The 20,215-nt window shown below is 36.9% G+C and overlaps 1 protein-coding gene across 2 annotated transcripts in view; it reads right to left on the bottom strand.

Annotated features, from left to right (window-relative positions):
* Positions 1-20,215, bottom strand: part of BIRC6 (baculoviral IAP repeat containing 6) — a 154,236-nt gene that overhangs the window by 25,364 nt on the left and 108,657 nt on the right. For both annotated transcript variants that reach the window (XM_030448725.1, XM_030448726.1), the window contains exons 64-65: positions 19,729-19,893; positions 16,917-17,085 (exon numbers count right to left, since the gene is read on the bottom strand). In XM_030448725.1, coding sequence (XP_030304585.1) covers positions 16,917-17,085; positions 19,729-19,893 — 334 coding nt within the window. The remainder of the gene's footprint in view (positions 1-16,916; positions 17,086-19,728; positions 19,894-20,215) is intronic.

Genomic DNA, 20,215 nt, shown 5'->3' with positions numbered 1-20,215 from the left:
TAAGTTCCTCTTCAAATGCTTAAAAGCTGCATTCCTCAGCTGAAAAAACTCTTCCTTGAAAGTACATTCTGCTTGCTTTTAGAAAAGGCAAAGTGAAAATGTCTAGAAGATTGTACATTTCTGTGGTTCAGTTTGTTACTGTAGGGCATTTAATACAGTGTCACATTCTCCTCTGATGTCAATATTCTCTTTTTAGAAAAAACTGAGTGTTGGTAATGAGAAGCATAATTTTCAAAATGAATTCTTACTGCCTCCAGTAAAATCCGTGAATATTTGTAGCACATGGTGCTGCAAAGCAATCTGTTCCTGAGAACCAGCACTTATATTCCCAACCATGATTACAAAGTCTACACAAAACCACTTGAGAGGTACCATCTGACTAAAGTGAAATAAGAAAAAATGTGAGGCCCACTAGTATTTATTCTGGAAATTCTGGAAGATGCAATGTGGTAATAAATTTTAAAGAGCCTTCCAAATGTCTTTACCAACTACTCGCAGAGGGAAAACCAGTCTAGTACTTGTAGATTCCCAATCTTATCCTACAAGCAGGGATATAGCTACCAGTTTTGGCTTCCAACTAATGAAGGGGAAAAAACTCCTGGATGAAATGCTCATGGGCCTTAGTAACAAGATAAATGGACCAAGAAAGGCTAAGGAGAGGTGCCCTCTGCTTTAAACAAGGCAGAAGCTTTACCACCTTGTGCCTTGAACAGTCACATACATGAACTGTACCATTTTCTGGTGACAGACTACTGGCAGAAAGAATTTCATGGAACACTTCTGTCCAAAACCAAACAGTTCTGAAGACAACATCCCCTACCTGTTAATTCTCAATTCTTAATTCAAAATAAACATACAGAAATTAACTCGAGTAATGAACTGAACGCCAGCTGCATCTCATGTTTGATTTCTTAGCTTCTACAAATTCTTGTTTATAAAGAATCAGCATCAAACTACATTTCTCCTGAAAGCTTATTAAAAAAGATAACTAATCTGCAGGAGACAGGAAGGCAAACACCACAGTGTAGTTTCCTTTTCCAGAAAATATATTATGCAGTGGAGTGCAAGGCATCAAGGTCTTTCAAAAGAGTGCCCCTTATCTTAGTACTAGAAGAGTGATGTCTAAGGGGATCCAAAGGGAAGCAGTAAAAAAAAAATTCAAGATAGTTATACTATCCTTTAACTACACAGGTCCAGAACTTCAGAGGAGCCTTTTTTTACTTACACTTTCAGAATCATTTGTAAAGCACCTTGAGTGGCTTAGTCATTATTTGGAAAAAACTCTGTGATTTACGGCTCATAAGAACAAACTGACACACCCTCCCAATTCCATAATAGTGTTTTTCTGAAAAGTGCTCTGCATTGTTAAGGCACAAATAAGTGGGTGAGAAGCAGGAGAAGCAATAAGAAGGTGAGATATGAGAAGCCAAACTGAAATCTAGCCTTCAGCCATCCTGTTTCCTACCTGATAAATTCCTGACAGTCTTTCCCACAGAACTCCCTACCTTCTAGAAAATCCAACATGCACTTTAATTCACTGCCATCCAGTGAGCGGGGCCAGAGGTTGCAAACCAGCCTGAAGTATGCTCTGTACATGCAGCTGGAAAATCCACCACCAGCTGTGTAAATCAATGAAGAGCTCTCCAGTTAATGGTATTATGTTTTAAAGCCATATAAAACAATACACAGTACAGAAACAGATAAAGATTGAAACAGACTTAGAATCTTGCAATGATATTTGCTAAAAGAAAACCATATATTTCCATTAGCTCTTTCAGGTCAGTAAAATTCAGTCCTTGAAGGACTAAGTGCTTTATATGTCAGGCAATCCAGTATCCAGTTACAAACCAAATCTAAGAAGCTTTGCTCTTTGTGACACAGGGCTTTAATTCTCAAAGTTCTCAAAGCTTTGATGTTTTAATATATACTTCATTATTACTTGCTACAACACAGCAGAGCAAGAAGTACAAATTTACAATTTGTTTCTTTCATAAATATTTTGTTAATCTCTCATATATAATTGGTTTTGATATTTAAGAAAAATTAAAATTAAAAGTTCTAGGTCAAAAGCACTATCTACTAGGAAAGTCTGATACTTTAAATGTCTCGAAAAACATAATTAACATATATTCATATTCTTTTGTAAAGAGAAAATGAGATTTCATGATACAGTAATTTCATCTTCTTATTCCAAAACTATTCCCAAGTAAAGAAAACAAATCAGACAAAAATCACCTTCGCAAAAGGTGCTAAGATGATGGTATCTTCTATGCTTGTTTGTTTTGAAGATCAGCCACGCAGAAACTAATATGGACAAGATTTCTTCTCTGTCACAAGTTAAGATGCTTTAAGGGCTTTGGAGAAAGAGAAACTTGTTTTTGTACTATTGTTCTCTGAAAGCCACCCTACTGAATAAGTTTTCATTACTCTGCTTATTATATTCACTTAATGGACTCCTCTGACACAACAAAATTTATGAATATGACAGCTCAAAAACCTGATGCTTGAAAGCCTTAATACTCCTCCAAAGCATGCAGCCTACAGTCAAATCTATGTGAAAAAAAAGTCCTGGATACCTGCTGTCTTTGACAAAAATCCTCTTGAGCTGAAGAGAAAAGCACTGAATTATGACTGAAGCACTGTTAAAGTTACTAACTGCTTTTTAAAGGTGCAATGCCCATACAAGGGATTCTTTTTGAAAACACTGAGGAAGAACAAAATGAGAATTGCCTGATGTCCCATCTCTGACTAGAACACAAAGATGAGAAAAATGCCTGATGTTTAGAAGATCTGGTACTAATTTGTCCAATTGATTTCTTAACACAGAACTACTTTTGGAAACAAACCAGAGGAACTTCTGTAGTTATTTATGAGAGAATTCTGGAATTTTCCAAGGCTACTCTGGGTCAGTAACAAAGTTACAAAATGAGGAAAACCACTCAGACAATAGCCAAAGGCTTTGAAGTTTATCAGTGAGAATGAAACCAAGATGTAGATACATAGCTCAAGTGTCAAAATCCTCCAGTCAGTGCTGAGATAAAACACATGAAAAAAAAATGAATGAGAAGGTTAAAAAAAAATCTAAAAGCAACTTGTGTTGCTACAGATGAAGGCTCTGATTTCTTCCTCTTTTTCAACAGAATAAAAAAATGCTTTTAAACCTGGCTCAACCTGGCCATGCCCATCAATGCTGACTCAAGGGCATCACACATCAATGTATGTAATAAAAAAGGGGCTAACACAGTTCTCTCCTACAAAGGAAACAGTTGCTGTGTTTAGTTCTCAGGAGAGAGAGAGAGAGAAAAAAAAAAACCCAAACCAAACAAAAAAGAGTAAGGTAGAAGAAAGGATTGTGTACATCCCCTTCCTGCTTATGCTAAGTGAACCAGTTCATCTTAATTCGTGCAAGTAATTGTAGCTCAACAGCCATGGATTTGCTCTGTTGTTCTGCAGTTTACCTCAAAGTGTCAGAACTCATGAAGAGAAGTTTGTGGAGCTTGCCAGAGAAGAAAACTAGAACTTATTACCTACAGGATGTATGTGCTGCTGCATTTCAAGTAGTTTCCTGAATCTTAGGGAAAAAATAAAACAACTAGAAGGGAAAACAGTCTTCATGGACAACTGATGTATGAATGATCTTCTGGATTTCATTACAGCATTTTAGCCTGAATATATTTAAGTCTAGACAGCTCTTCATATTTTTCTTTCCATTTCCTCCTTCAAATCTTCCCTTACATTCTGCTTTGACTTGCCATCTTCAGAGCATTTGCTCTCCTATACTGGCAAACAATAACTGACTGCAAACAAGCTATTTTAATGAAAAAATACAGCATATAGAATGATCTTAGAGTACATGAATTTAAAAACTATATAAATCCACTTTGTTGAATAGCACTTGTTCCTTTTGTAAATGTGATGTTATGGGTGTGCTGTATTATTCATAGCAGTAGCATAGAGCAGGATAATGATCAGCTAAGGATCAAGACTGTAAATCACTGAATTTATATCACTGCGTTTTCATAAGGTAGCCTAGCAATTCCCTCTTGAAGTATGAATATCTTTAAAATATGACATATATTTGTATTGCCTAAGGTCTATCCCCGTGCAATACAAATGCTCAAACATCAGCAATAATGAACAGACTGACCTCTAATCAACATCATTTGCTCTGCTCTTGGGATGCTACATAAATCGGACACCAATGAGTTGCCAAAGTCTTACTAAGTGACTGAAAGCTCTGCCTAGATGGAAGTAACAGGATTAAATTTAGAACATTTTGGACTTGTGTCCAAACCCAAATACTATGTAACCATATAATGTTCACATCAAACTGGGTGGTTTTATTACCTATTGTCTAAAAAATAAGCCCAGACTACAATGTTATTTTACACAAAATGTAAAATATCTCCCCATCTTCCCCAGTATCATAAAAAATCACGGATAACTTGAGGCCTTTTCAAATCATGTATTATTCATGTGAGAAATGTGAGAAATCTTGCATGAAATTTTCTCCTCACACTCAAGATGCACTGTAGGTATAAGGAAGTTATTTGTCAATACCAGCTTCCACCCAACATGGATGGATTCCTCAAGTTTCCTATAGCTGAGAAATGTTCTGCCAGAAATAACAACCTTTGCTTTCTTGCCCCTACACCTCTATCAGCCAACACTGGCAACTGAAGCAGCTACTACCCCATCCTTCTCACTGTGCTGTACTACAGGTTTATTTCTGGCTGGGTCTGTTTTCCAAAACAGTTCACAGCACATCCACACACATGCTCATATCAATACAGTGGAAGAAGAGGAGGGAAGAATTCCCATCAAACCAAGGTCCATGGCAAACGCTGAAGCTGAATTGCTTTGCTCCCCCCTGACTGCACAGAGAGAGCCCACAGAAATTTGTTTCCCTGGGTTCACTTTAGCCACTGAAGTGCCAGCTGCATTACAACTATGTCACTGGCAGCTCACCATGAGACTTCAACCCCAGCCATAGCCAGGCCAATAAATATTTTGTTAATCTTTTGTTGCTCTCTGTGGATACAACTTAATTAGCTGCCATTTGCAGTGGAGCTCCTAATTTGGTTTATGGTCACTACTTACACGTGACAATATTGCATGAATATTTTCTACTGACCTTGAGTCTTTATACCTGCTTATACTGAAAAGGTGCCAAATTCCTACCCTCCAAATACATTAATTTGTCTTTAAACAGAAGATGCACGTTGCACATTTTCCCCCCTTCCAGAAGGGAAAGGGTTTGATCTTTAAGAGGTGAGGGTTAACACAGTGCAATGAGCCTTGCCAATTCAGTTTATTGCCAGGTGACCTCAGCAACATCATGGTCAACAATGGTCAGAATACACAGGTGAAAAATTCCCCATCTTTGTATCTCTGAATGGATCCAAGTGAATAGAGAAATACGTTCAAGATGCACAGACAGAAAAGAATTCTAAAGTGAAGTTGCAGCAGTCTTCTCAGAGTAAGGGAAGAAGCCTAAAACAAAGACCATATACACAATCTAGAATGGGTTTTAAGGAAGCTTCGCTAGAGAGACTGAAGCCAATTACTTAAATCTTCTGTAGTCAAAGAATTTAATTGACACAACTCTACTTTCAGGATAAAGGGCAAATCATGTACAAGTACCACACAACTCATGGGACTTCAAACCATTAAATAATATACATTTAAAATATGCAGTTTTCTCCATTACTAACATACTAACAAGTGCACTTAAAGACTTAGGAAAAACAATGAAAAAAGGTCACTGTCCAAGTACATTAATTTAAAATATAAGTATTTATAGTAATTATTTACAGTCTTTTGCTTTCTAACAAAAAGATTATAGAATACTCAGTTTCAAACAATGTCTTCTAATTTCAAATGTGTGCTGCTCTGGAAAGTGATCAACGTTTCCAGTTAGATTCCTACTGTTTGAATCCAATGTAATAAATTGTCTTTAGATTTTTCATATGTGCAAGCTTTATGTACTTCTGAATTCTGTATTCCTTGATATTGCAAATAACATTTAAAAAATGTTTTCCAATATATGCAAAATATTGCTCCTTTACATAAAGGCAACTATGCTATACCAACAGAAACACATTGCTTTGGTAGCCTTCACAGAACAAAGTGACTGAATAAAATTATTTCAAACACAGCTACTTGCAGAGGTTATCAAAACTACAGGTTTTTATGTGAAGAGATCGGGGAGAAGACATTGCAGAGCTCCCCCCTTTCTTTCCAGTAGGGTAGGAAAAAAATACCTCACATCTACCTAGAAAAAAAATGAGTTACTGATTGCTATAAAATCAGAACAGGAATATTTTTCTTTAAGTCTGCATTTTCATTAATTAATTACACACCAACCTGCATTCTTTGGGTGGTGAATAAAAAGAGGAAAAGTGTTACAAGTCGTATTTCCCATAGAAACAATTGCCTGTCAAACAAAGCATAAAAAGACAAAAGGCAGAAACACTGCTTTCAGCTTGAATGCCTTAATGTCCCTATTTGTCATGCAGCACTTCCTCTGAAAATGCCAAAGTACAGTTAACTCCACTCCTCCTTACACCACACACTTTCTCCATTATTGGAACAGGATTAAAATGTGCAGGGCCTGACAATGAAACAGCAGAGCCCTCGCACATTGTTATGCAACTCACTGTCTGCAAGGGTGGCTCGTAGCTCCTTCTTTATTCAGCAAGTGCCAAGTGCATGTTTAATCAATGTCACAGCTCACCACCGTGTGCAGCTATAGCCACTGTCATTCCTTTCTTCAGATTTGCCTGGCTAAGTTATGCAATGCTCCGAAGAATACCTTGGAATTCTTTCCAGAGGCTCTGAATGCAGGTGTGTGACAGCGTTCACACTATTGCCAGTAAAGCAGACTTCTTTTCATCCTTTTTCAGGCTGGACTAAAATTACATAGTGTGGCTGCACGCAGTTCGCTGCATTTGGAATTACAAGACGTCCATGTGAGAAAGCTTCTTCAGATGGCTGCCACAAAGCCTAAATCAAAGCCTGTCTTTTTCTGAAGTCTTAATAAATAACTGAGCATAACTGAATAAAACCAGGAACCGTTAGGTTGGGGTTTTTTTGTTTGTTTGCTTGGCTGGTTGGTTTTGGGTTTTTTTCAGGCAAAACTGAACAGCATGCATTTTGTTGCTCTGCATCATCTAAGGAAAGAAATCCTCAGTTTTAATGAGAATTAACCAACATTGAGGATCTTTACCTGAAGGAGTTTTACTGCTTTTTGACTATACTTGTTTTAGTGGATTACTGAGAGTGAAGGCCAGTCATTTGGAAGATTCTGTAACATTATTATCCTCACCGATAAAACTTCATCAAGGAACCGTTCATGCTCCTATGTGGTCTGTCTGAGTGAGGAGAGCAGCCCCTTCATGAAGATAAAAGCCTGGTTTGCCACTGAATCGACGAGTAAGAAGCATGTCTGATGACATTTTATTCCTGATGCAATGTAGGGTAAGAAACATCTTTTTTTTTTTTTTAACCTTTCTGTGAGAGATGCTCTGAGCTGATGGCTTTAATTAGACTCACAGCAGAAATACATTTATCTCCAATGATTAAAGATGTTTGTGACAGGAGAAAAATACTATTACACTATTAAATATGATTGCAAATTTTCAGTAGATTTGGGTTACCTGAACTAGTAGAAATCCCAAACAGATTTTGGTTTAAAAATTTCTCATTAATAAGGCTAAAGCAGCATAGCAGATTATACGTAACAACACCCTCTCAGCTATCAGTGAACATAATTTTACAGGGATATGTTTCTAGAGGGTATTTTACTGTCAATTAAGAGTACAAGAGCAGCTAAGTAATAGAGAGGACCTGTCAGCCTTACTTTTGCAACAAAAAAGGCAATAAATCATACACACATCTGTAGTTATCTAGCTCGAATCCTTATATTGCCTAGAATGTTATTACTATGAAACTATGACTGTCTTTTGACTTACTGCAGGAATAAGCATATAGCATAATAACAGCCACCTTTTTATTTGAAGAGACATTTTCTGTTAAATGTGTACTGCTGTATGGATGTCCAAAAGCTGATCTATTAAAAACGTAAAAGCATGAGATCTCACCTGTAATTGCCTACTTAGGGCTCACTGGTGAAAAAAGACTGCTACTGCATTAAGCAGGTATATTTTCATGTTCAAAAATAACAGATACGAATATTTTTAACTGGATTTGTACTGTAAATATTTAACAACAGCTGAAAATTCACATAATCTCCCCAGGCATTTCAGAGTATTTGGCAATGCCCACATACCTGCTTTCATCAATCTGATGTTTCGTAAGAAAATGAGTTAGCTTGCTAAAGACAAATTTAAAAACTCTTTTATAATAAAGCATATTAACTGGCTTCAAGCATCAAGCTGTTTTTCACTCCTGTCAAATCACAGAACAATTATTTTAAACATGAAGATGTTCACACAAAAAGAAAACAAAAGATTACTACAGATCAGTAAACATGGCAGTAATATGTGTAAAGCAGTACTGAATTGTTTTGAAGAAGATTAAAGCTTGCATGTTTGTCAGACCAGATTTACCATTTGCTTTCTTTCTTCTAGCTAGCTGCCAGAATACTGGTGAAGGTATTTGCAGGGAAAATGGGGACCTCTGCCATCACAACACTGGAAGACGTAAAAAGGCAAGAAGAGAAAGAGGAAAAGGAAGAATCTATTTTAGCACTGCTTGGGATTATTGGAACTGTGCTCAATTTATTTGTTATTGTTTTTGTGTACATCTACACTACACTTTGATGGCATTTTTGAACATAAATTGCACAGCACATAATGCAAAGACCAGCAATGGTAAGAATGATTTCTGAATTTAAAGCAAAAAAACCCCAACAACCTACTATCTGAAAAGATTATCAGAAGCATTCCAGCAGAAAGTGTTTGGGTAAGGGTGCTGCATCAGTGACTGCTAAATGTACCTGAGAGCCCAGCTAGGGTGCTAAATTACATAAATGAAAGCAGATGATATCCAACTTCTCATTGATAACCCATGAAATTCAGATAGCAGAAACAGAGATGGCACTGTTTTATAGCTCAGACATGCAGCACACAAGATACGTAAGCTAATACTGAAAACAATCAGAACACAGAGAGGTATTAAATATATAGATACATATAAGCAAGCCCTGTTATGCTTTCTATGGTTTTGTGCAATGTCTCTACCAGAAAACAGACATAAGGATTTTATTTTAGATCACCATAATTTAGGCTTGTTACTTACACTAATGTATATAATATGTGTGGAACCAGGAACACTCTTATACCAAAAATTGTAATATTATAAATAAAATTTTAACCATTGACTATATTCTGCAGCATTTTTGTAAGTCTTGTGGAAAGCTGAAAAAGGTTAGCTTTTCTTGCCTTTACTGAATCTGTGTTTGAAATCATCATGCTATACTGACAATGTACTTTTAAAATTAAAAATACTTTAAAGTGGTGTGAAAAAACAAACAGCAGTTTTAGTACTTCTTTTGAGAATTATTAATAATTACAATGACACACTAATACATATTGTCCATATGAAAAATTAACATTTTACATTTTTATATCACCATTTTTAGAATATATTTAGCAAATCTAATGCAACTTTCATGTTTTCATCCTGACGCTTATTTTCAAATAATATAAATAGTGCCATACCAGGATTCATGGTGTTGCATTGAAAATAGGTTTAGTAATCTTTGCCCAGAACAGTGTACTCTCTCTTTCTGGACGAGATAATGAAGACATTTTTCCGTTTTGTACAGTTTATGATTGAGGACAGAATTGCACCTTATGCATACTTTATTGAGTATGCAATTAAACTACTGAAATTGATGAAACTATTCCCACATTCTAAATTAAACCTATGTATGTCTTTGAATTAGACCCAAAGCTTCAGACAGTCTGAGATTATAGAATTTTTTGTATATTAATATATCTTGCATATTTCTTCTAATCTCTAACTACTTCTCAGAGTTTAGGATTAAAAATACAGTAGGAAAACAATATTAAAAAACCCAACAAGATCAATTTTAATAAATACTGTTCTTGGTATTTACATGTGCCATAAGAGGAACAACAGAGGATTTCTAAATTTCTGTATTTCTGAAAATCAGCTCAGTTCCTTCTCCTAGGCTTCAAAGCTCCATCAAGTCCTGGCATAAAGTGACAAGCAAAGAAATACAAACCCTTATATAGGTGATAGTTTATTACTGTATAGAACTTCATAGAACTTGCTAAACCAACTGAGCCTCTGGAAGTCACTTTGAAACAAGCACATGCATAAAATAAGGTCAGGGGTCTAAACCAGACTGCATTTGGCAATGATATTTCAGTCAGTTGCTGAAACTATGCTGTAACACTGACTTATGGATGAATGAAGTGGAAGATGGTATATTCTGGTTTTGCAGCTCTGAGTCAATAGTGGTTCAACCAGAAGAAATGATAAACGGAGCTGAGGTTGCACTGGAAGGAAGCAGGGACAGATGAGAAAACTGATTCACTACCCACAGCCTACATACAGCAAGCCTCTGGGACTGTGTATTCATTTTCAGTATATGAAGCACCAGAGCATTCTGCAAAAATAAACTACATGGTAGAGGAATTATGCAGGTTATTCATGTTAATTCAAGACTATACAATAGAGTGAATATATTACATTTTTCAGCATACTTCTTTTATCTATTATATTGCATTAATCTCATAATACAACAATATCTGAGATATGTCGTAAAATGAGAGGTTAAAGAACCTGAAAACTTAACAAATATGAAATTCAGGTAGAAATTACTGCTGTTTATTTTGATACTGAAGTTATTTAAAATTTGTCAATTTTGTGAAATAAATAAAGTTTTATTTCATGTCATTTCAGTGCATAGCTCTCTTCTTGAAACTGTGAATCAACACCAGCACTGGAGTGAGATACTGCACCTTTTTTGTAAGCACTGCAACAGTAAAAAAAAGATACAAAGCAATCCCAAGGTTATAATCAAATGTGGCAAAGGTTCAGCATCATTATTTTACCAACGAATTAATTCATCTGCAGTAATGAAAACAAGTAGAATTTTAAAATTGGTAATTATATATTATCTAAGCTGCCATTGTATTTCTGATTTCACTTTTAGCAAAAGGCTTTGACTTGCTGAAGGAAGTCACAGGGTAATATTATCATTATAGATTACCCTGGCATACAAGTCAGTTTTTGTTTCAAAACAGAAGCCTAATATCCTTCTCTTAACAGGTAACACTTCTGCTCTATACTCATGCCAGCCTAAGTCTAGCTTTAGTTAAATGAGCTCCAGTATATAACTCTGGTGCTTATACTTTTAATCCAATCCATGTATAAGAATCTAACAACAAACAAACATCTTAACAGCAACTACCTCTTATTTGACATAGTAAAAAGTCAATAACCTAGGAAAAAACAGAATTTCACAATGATTCAACAGTGACACTGCAGCAGTACCTTCACACCTTCAGCAATGGATGAATAAAGATGCTGAGATGCTAAGATACTCTTAGCTGAGTAATCATCAGTGTAGCAACTTCAGATCCATAAGACAACACAAAATTCCTGAAGCACTCAGCCTACACAGTCCAGCAGAACTGGACTCCTTTGCAAAAAGTAAATAAAAAAAAATCAAAACAAACCAAAACTGCACAACACCAAAGCCTTGAAGAGACAATGATCAACAGAAATTAAATACTCGAACTTTAGCAGGCAACCTAGTCTAGTTCAAGCTCTGAGGCAAAAAGACAAGGCCTGGAAAGTATTACTTGAATGAGCTCAACTAACAAATGTACATCAAAACAAGCAGAAAAAAGAATTCATTACGTTCACCTTCAACATTATTTGTCCATACTACTTTATAAATTCACAGCCAGGTATTTGGCTGCTGGATAAAGCAGCACAACTGTTAGTGAATCCACCAGTCCAGGGTCAGACAGTGCCTGGTAAACTAAGGAGGGTGCATTAAAGGCAAATACTGGACTGTTACAAAGTGGAACATGCTGGTAGGTAAACACAATCCTTTTAGTAAAGCCCTTACATAGAAATCTATCATCTCAGCAGTCAAACTCAAGGCAGACAGAGCATATCTAACACCAAAAGCTATGCTGACCACATCACATGGAGTGATGGAGGAGGAATGGTAGCTAAAGGCTGAGCATGCAAGAAAAGCCCAGTATCACCTGCCTCATGTAGGCCTGCAAAGCAAATTCAGGCAGAATTCTGCAGCTTGCTGTGAGGTCTGTCTTCCAAGGCAGAGGTGGTACCAAACCTCTCTCACTTTTCAGCTTTTAACAAGATTAAGTCATCTCAGTATCTCCTAGCTACTAGTGTAGTGACAAACCAGCACAACTTTATTTGTAAACAAGAGGAGTCTACCTAATATTGTGGTATCACTAGTAAACCCCAACTTCACTGGGCTTTTTATTTTCAAAGTTCTTAACAAAATAGACAGTCCCTGCCCTAAAAGTCACTTGATCTTCCTTTTGTTTCATTATTCCCTTCCACTGCCTTCTCTCTGTAAACCTTGTTAGCTACTTAGACTACTATTAGTACTGATTTTTTCTATCCCACTTGTAAAAATTATCTTGTATTAGTCTTCATAAACCTAAGTCTAGCAGCCAAGTAACTCTTACCAGGAAAATCTAGACCTTCAAGATAGTCATGTACTCCAGCTGGAATAAGATTGTTACACTTTGCTGGAAACCTCTTATTGCAGAGTGCAAATTTTATTGTGTATTTTGTTCAAGGAGAGCGTTCACCTATTTGAAAGAGTTCCCACATCGGTAATTCTATCAAATTAAATGCACTGTATACAAGACAAGAGTGAAAATATTTTATGTGACAGTTTTGGTGTGAAATGTGCATAAATGCGCCGCCATGAATACATGCTAGATGCTCCATGATACAGTAGAACAACACCTATTTTACAAATGGAAACATGAATTAATCCTCAGGAGTAAACACAAGTGTAACAAAAAAATCTCACCATGTTATAAAGATAGATTTTTTCATTTATAAAATGAAAGATAATAGAAGCCACAGATAATAAATGCTGTAAAAAGATATGAAACAAACACAGGAAAAAATGATCAAGAAACAGGGTGAGGATTACAGCACCTATTGCTCCTTGTGACTAAAGCTATGATCTAACTGGCAAAATAAGGAAAGTCCTTCATAGACAGATAAACCTTGCTTCTCTAAAAGAAAAAAGCAATTATGGAATTAGTGAAAGTGGTCACTTCGCAATTTTCAAGGACTTCCCAGTCACCTTGCTCTGATGCAGATGAAGCTGCAGAATGTGTCAGAGCAACCTGGTTTGTAATGCTCTGCTTCAAGGAGAGGTTTCGAAAAGAGTAAATGCTATGTAAGCATTCCTTATTTGATCCATATTCCCTGTATCTAAAACAATTCAGATAACAAGCTAGCCCATGCATGTTTTGGGCAAATGAAGCGGGGATGGTAAAACATATTTAAGCAACAAAACTCCCTAGATAATAATCTAAATGTGACATAGGTCAATTTTATATTCTGATAATGTAACTCTTCATTAATTTTGCCAGAACAACTGCAAACAGGATATAACCTGCGGTTAACTGAACATGTCTAAACAATATATGAAATTTTAATCAATAACAAAATACTAGCTCTTCCCACCTCAGTGGTATCAGCCAACTGTGATAAAGGGAAACTGCACATCTGCAGCTTCATTGCATCTATTTGTTTATAAAAAATTTTTCCTGCATAATTGAATGCATATGGCAGATATAGAGACATAGATGTTTGTGTGTAAATCACTGTTACTGTAGCAGTCACATCAATGGTACATCAACAGCAAAACCTAAAATCCAGTAGAACACTTCCACCAGAAGGGTAGCCTTTAACTGGTCTCACCAACATTCCTTCAAGTCTAACAAGTTACAGAGCTGCTGAAAATTGCTGTTTTCTGTCAGCATTGTGATGGGCACAGCCTGTTCCTACTGGGGTGCCAGAACCTGCTAACACTCTCTTCACACATGCAGTGGCCTAATTTCTCAGTCCAGCACGTTACAGCAAGAATACTTTTAGCTGCTTCTTCCACATGGAAGTGACAGTAGAAGGTACACTGGTCTGAAAATTAGAACACTCTGTGTTATTACTAATGCTGCTCCCTTGCCTACTTCCTTTGGGTACATATTCAGCCCTATTGGAGAAGAAGTGGGTATTCAAAGTAGACAAGCCTAAAATCAGATCAGGTCTAACTGGAAAGACTTAAAGCTCTCGACCACACTGCATTATTATTCAACGTTTTAAAAAATAAAATCCAAATAATGTAAAAAAACCACTCCTACATTTGAAATGTTTCAACTATAAAATTGTTTAAGTGAATTTTTCAGTCTTGAGCTTTGTACCAGAGCTTAACATAGCTCCAGAGCTTCTTGATCTCTCTAGTAACAGCCAAGGCTCTGTTAGCTGTCTCCTGACACTATCAGTAGCACTGGGAGTCCCAGAATCACCTGCAACTCACACTTATTAAAGTGAGAATTATCTGTCTGCTTCTGAAAGAAACAGTAATTACTGCATGGGAATTATGCATGACTATCACTAGGACAAAATGTTTTCATGGACTCCACTCAAATATTCATGAAGAGAAGCCATCCTTTCCAGAAGCCATCCTTTTTGCATATTTCCCCCTCATGCTGATTTCAGAGACAAGCTTGACGAATAAAAGCCTGCAAAGGTTTTTTGGTTGGTTGGTGTTTTGTATTTTGGTTTTTTTCTTGTTTTGTTTTGTTTTGCTTTTTAATCCAAAAGAACACTGTTAATTACAGTTTTAGGTATAGACTTTTGAACAAACTCAGCAGGAAGCATTCAAGACTTGCTCAGTTCAATCAAAGCAAAAACCCTTCAGATTTTACAATTTTGAATTGTAATAGAAATAACCTCATCCTTTGAGAATCTCTAAGCAGAAGAGTAGGTAACATCTTTTCTCTGCTTTTCCTTTGCTTTATATAGTGTAGCTGCTAATTAAGAACTATACACCTATTTCTGAATAAGCAGGAAGTACTTGCTTTGCTCATGCTTTACAGATTATTTATTCTATGGCACAATATTTCAACATTCCCTGCCAACTACAAATAACAGTAGTCCAGCAGTGGAAAACATAACTAAAGTGAACATTTCCCACTGTACTTTACCTCTTCTTTGTACTTTGGGAAAACAAATGGTCCCTTAAAGCCAGACTCAACTTCTCACCACATATCTCTTCTATAAGAATGTGACTGTCCTTACCCAGTAAAACTTGAGTTATACAGACAGAAATGTTTTTCTTTTGAAACAACAAGAAGTAATTTCAACAGCTGCAATTGATCTGTAACTCAGAAGCAACATCTTCATCCTTCAAATAATATAGCATTTTTGCCAGGTCTGTCAGTGACTTCTTTCTACTTCAACAAAGAATTTATGACTATCTGTTAGAAAGATTATTTCAATGTTCTACTTTCTTGTTTACTTTATTGTTTTACATTATATTTTCATTTGCAATAATGAGCCTGGTGTATAAGCTACATGGTTCATTTTCCTCACAGTAATATATGCAAAACAGAACCAATAAAACCAACACAAAATTAGGGAGAGAGGTGTCAAACTGCAGACTGGCAACTGAAACATTTTTATATTTATATTTTTACTACAAGGCCCCAGCAGACTTTTTGAACTACTTCCACTCCATTATCCAAGATTATGTAATGCCCTAGTTACTACTGATTAAAAGAGTTCTTGTTTTTGTTCGATGTAGCCTTGTAAATACTTAAGGCTTGGATAATTTCTCCTTTACCTCAAGAGATAAAATACACTGTGTAATTCAGCAAAAAGCTATGACATTGTTTCAAGAAATTTACATCACCACACCCTACACCAGAGCACATTTATCCGTTACACCAAAAACAGGGCAGGCAAAATAAGGTCCAAAATCAAATTATTCAGATTTGGAACAACTTCTTCTACTTAAAAGATTAAATCCATCTTTACAAAGTAACTGCACAAAAATCCAACATAGGCTAAGCCAGTGTTTAAAAACTTGAGGCTGACAATTCTATGAAGATAAAGATGCTTCTCAATATTTTCATACAAAAGCCTGTCATCTAGTGAGACTGAACATAAATCACAAACCTAGTCAGCTGGTTTTGCCATTAGCTACACACAGTCATTTGCTTAACTCATGCTGCTTAAGGCTACCTTGTACAATTGAAATGGCTTTCACAGCAAGGTATAACATGCAGGATAAAACCCACCAAAACACGTTTGTTTTAAAATTATGAGAAGAAATGTCATGACAACACATATCTCATTTGTTTTTCCTTCCATATCTCATTCCTGGTTTTCCCATCAATTGTGCCCATATATTTGAAATATTTTGCAGTTCTGATAGGAGGCTCATTTTTCTATTTCCCAAATACAGCAGAAAAATTCTTCATCAAAGAGACTTGCCCTAGTACAGGTAACATTTACAAACTTCAGGTACATACTTGCTCAATTTTCTTAAAAAATTAACATTTTTCTTCACACTAAGATTTATGGTTTTATGTGCGGTACTCTCCATGTATCTTCTGTAGAAGAACTAAAATGGAACCTTTTCAGATCAAAATGCTGTATTCCTGTTAGCTTCAACAATTTAAGAACTAAATTTCAAATTCAGAGAAGACAAACAACGAAGTTTAAGCTCTTACAACAAATGAGTATTTCAACAACCACTATAACTGTCTAAGCCTCAAGAGAATGTTCCTTTAGTACAATTCTAAACTGGTAAATGTATTCTAGCTAGCCAGAGCTATCTATTGGTTTTTATATAAGAACTTACTTGACAGAAGCCAACTTTGATTTCAAAGGAGCCAGTGGCACGTTACCTGAGTCGTTGCGGAGGTACGATGACATTGCTGGGATGAGGCATGACTGACTGAGCAGTTCTAGGAGAACGGATGGAAGAGCACTGCTGTTTTGTCCTCTACCCTCATGGCTAGTTTGGGTCTCTCCATTTGATGTACTCCCCGCAGGATTTATGTAACTGGCAAGAACCTGGAATATACAATATAACCAAAATTGATTTTTGATGAAAGCTTTGACTTTCCTCCCTTGAGGAAGATGCCATAATACTTCACTAGCTATTTTGCTAATTCAGTCTTTATTTCTGAAGTCCCAAAGATGTCTTCAAAGAAATTCTACAGTTATTAGATCACTATTCTGACTTTAGCTAGTGATAAATTAACTACTATAATTCAGAATTACTTTAATAGCTCAATTAATATGAATTTTGACAAACTCGGAGTTACTCAAAGCAGGAGTTTGCCAGCTTACACCACTGAGAAATGCAGCTGATCAGCCACATTCACTCTAGAACACCAACAAAAAGAGGTATTTTTTCTTTTTTTTAAACTGCAAATGTTTGAAAAAACTCTCTAAGTTTCTTTAGGATAGGACCTCAGGGTTTATAGGGGAAACAACTTAAGGTGAACAAGACAGTTAACTTGGAACAGCCACTTGTGAGCATGACTTTAGTAAACAAAGAGCTTGGGGCTTGGCTTCTACTCAGAGACTTGGAGAAGTCACAAACACAACCTGCCCACTCCAAGGGTGCTTCTGACTGAGTTTACAGATTCTTACCATGTGTTGTGGACATACAACGTAATTCACACTTCTGTGGGTCTGATATGTGCAGTTGTACATTCAAATTAAGTAACTTCAAGACTTGAAAGGCTGTATTATTGGAAGTCAGAGGCTCTATTCACATTTTCAGTCTCTTCTTTCATTTTCTCTCTTTGTTCTAACTCCATTACCTGTTTTATTTTGCTGCAGCATCTTATTGCACTCTGTACAAGAGTTTTTCACAACAACCTTCTTTGAGGTGGGACCATGGGAAGTCTGCTGTACAACTGATTGACATCTTCAACAAAATGCTGAAGGGTTTTCTCTTTTTTCCAATTGCTCACTGTGCAAATGGCTCCTTACCTCATGGCTTACCACAGAGCTAAACCTCTGCATGGCATAATAGAGAATGCTGCCTAAAAGTTTCACCAAGATTAAGCCAGGTGATTTTCCTCTTCCTGCACTTTGGCCACAACAACCCCATGCAGCGCTACAGGCTGGGGACAGAGTGGCTGGAGAGCAGCCAGGCAGAAAAGGACCTGGGAGTCTGGATCGACAAGAAGCTGAACATGAGCCAGCAGTGTGCCCAGGTGGCCAAGAAAGCCAATGGCATCCTGGCCTGTATCCGGAACAGCATTGCCAGCAGGTCCAAGGAAGTGATTCTGCCCCTGTACTCAGCCCTTGTGAGGCCACACCTGGAGTACTGTGTCCAGTTCTGGGCCCCCCAGTTCAGGAAGGATATCGAGGTCCTGGAGCAGGTCCAAAGGAGGGCAACCAGGCTGGTGAAGGGACTCGAGCATAGACCCTACGAGGAGAGGCTGAGAGAACTGGGGTTGTTCAGCCTAAAGAAGAGGCGGCTCAGGGGAGACCTCATCGCTCTCTACAACTACCTGAAAGGAGGGTGTAGCTAGGTGGGGGTTGGGCTCTTTTACCAAACGACCTTCAACAAGACAAGAGGGCATGGACTTAAGTTGTGCCAGGGGAAGTTTAGGTTAGATATTAGAAAGAATTTCTTTACGGAAAGAGTGATCCGTCATTGGAATGGGCTGCCCACTGAAGTGGTGGATTCTCCGTCCCTGGAGATATTTAAAAAAAGACTGGATGTGGCACTCAGTGCCATGGTCTAGCAACCGCAACGGTGGTAAAAGGGTTGGACTCGATGATCTCTGAGGTCCCTTCCAACCCAGCCAATTCTATGATTCTATGATTCTATGAAATTTTTTTCGGATTTTTTGTTTTGCTTTTGCAAGGGGCATGATACTTGTGCTTTGTGATCTAGTGGCTGAAATTACTGATTACAACAAAATGTAGGGCATGGATATTTTCAGAGTTTCATCTCCTTTGCATACTGCCCCTGCAGTGAGGTTAATTAATGCATTTGAGCTGACAGTTCGGTGAATTAAATTTTTGATGACTAAACAGAATCTGATTTTCCCTACACCTACCTAAGATCTTCTCCTTAGCATGAGATACTAGGAGAGCATCAGAGTTTTACTAAGATCTGCATGTTTCTTGGTGATTTGCTATTGTTATTTAATTGACAAACTCATGATTTTATAGCATATTCATACGAGTGTGGTTTTCTTGTTCTGGCATAACAATAACAATTTACTGACACCAGTAACAACGATGGGCATTTCCTTAAAGCAGTGCAAATATATGAGAGAAATTAATAGGTAAGAAAGATTATTTGGCACACAAATCAAAATGCCTATTCCCACATTCTCCTCCTTTAATGGACAGTTTTTACTTCTCATTGAATGCAGCAATGTCAACAGATATGCAACAGCTGCAGGGAAATACATGGGAAAGCTTTGTGGTTCACTGTTGATTAAGAACTGTCACCCAGGCTTACCCAAGCACATCTTCTTATGCAGCAGCCCAGACACGTCTGAAAACAGCCTCACTCAAAGTAAGATCTATACCATGCCTCATGTAGACAGGAGGATGTAAATTATTTTGCCCAAAATACCATAATTAATCTGCCATATGATGAAAAAATACAAGCTCTATTTTCACTACCCAGTCCTCATGTTTCAAGTGCTTATAATTAATTAAAATGTCACTATACCATACCTGTAGAAGGCAGGTCACATGTTCTTCTTCAAGCCTTTGCTTAGTCAAAGCTTGTTCAACATCCCATCCTGAAGCTGTGGAGCCTGTTCCAAAGCCTGTACCTTTAGCCCAGTACAACTGCTGTTCTTCTGTCGATGCACTATTGTGTGTGCTTGTCACCTGTGGCTAAGTTAAAAAAAAACAGGCACAATAATTTCATGGTTTTCATCTTATGAACTTTTATTAAGAAAGCTTTTGTTTTGCAAATGAATGCAATCCCAACTCATCAGCTTTATAAAGACATCCTCAGGATTCCTTTTGATAGGAAAGATTCTGCCACATATATAGAGTTCTAGTACAGCTCAGCACTAAATTCTTACAAGAGATCCTGCAATTTGACTAGGACCATAACCCCAATCTTGTTTCCTTTTAAAATACTACCACTGAAATATCACAGCAATGAAAGGTATTAAAATGCTACTTATTTTCAAGTAGCTTTGTAATTATT

Source organism: Calypte anna, chromosome 3 (assembly GCF_003957555.1).
Source record: "Calypte anna isolate BGI_N300 chromosome 3, bCalAnn1_v1.p, whole genome shotgun sequence".
In the NCBI taxonomy this organism is placed as follows: domain Eukaryota; kingdom Metazoa; phylum Chordata; class Aves; order Apodiformes; family Trochilidae; genus Calypte; species Calypte anna.
Note: the sequence above shows the minus strand (reverse complement) of the source record. Positions and strands in the feature narration are given on the sequence as shown.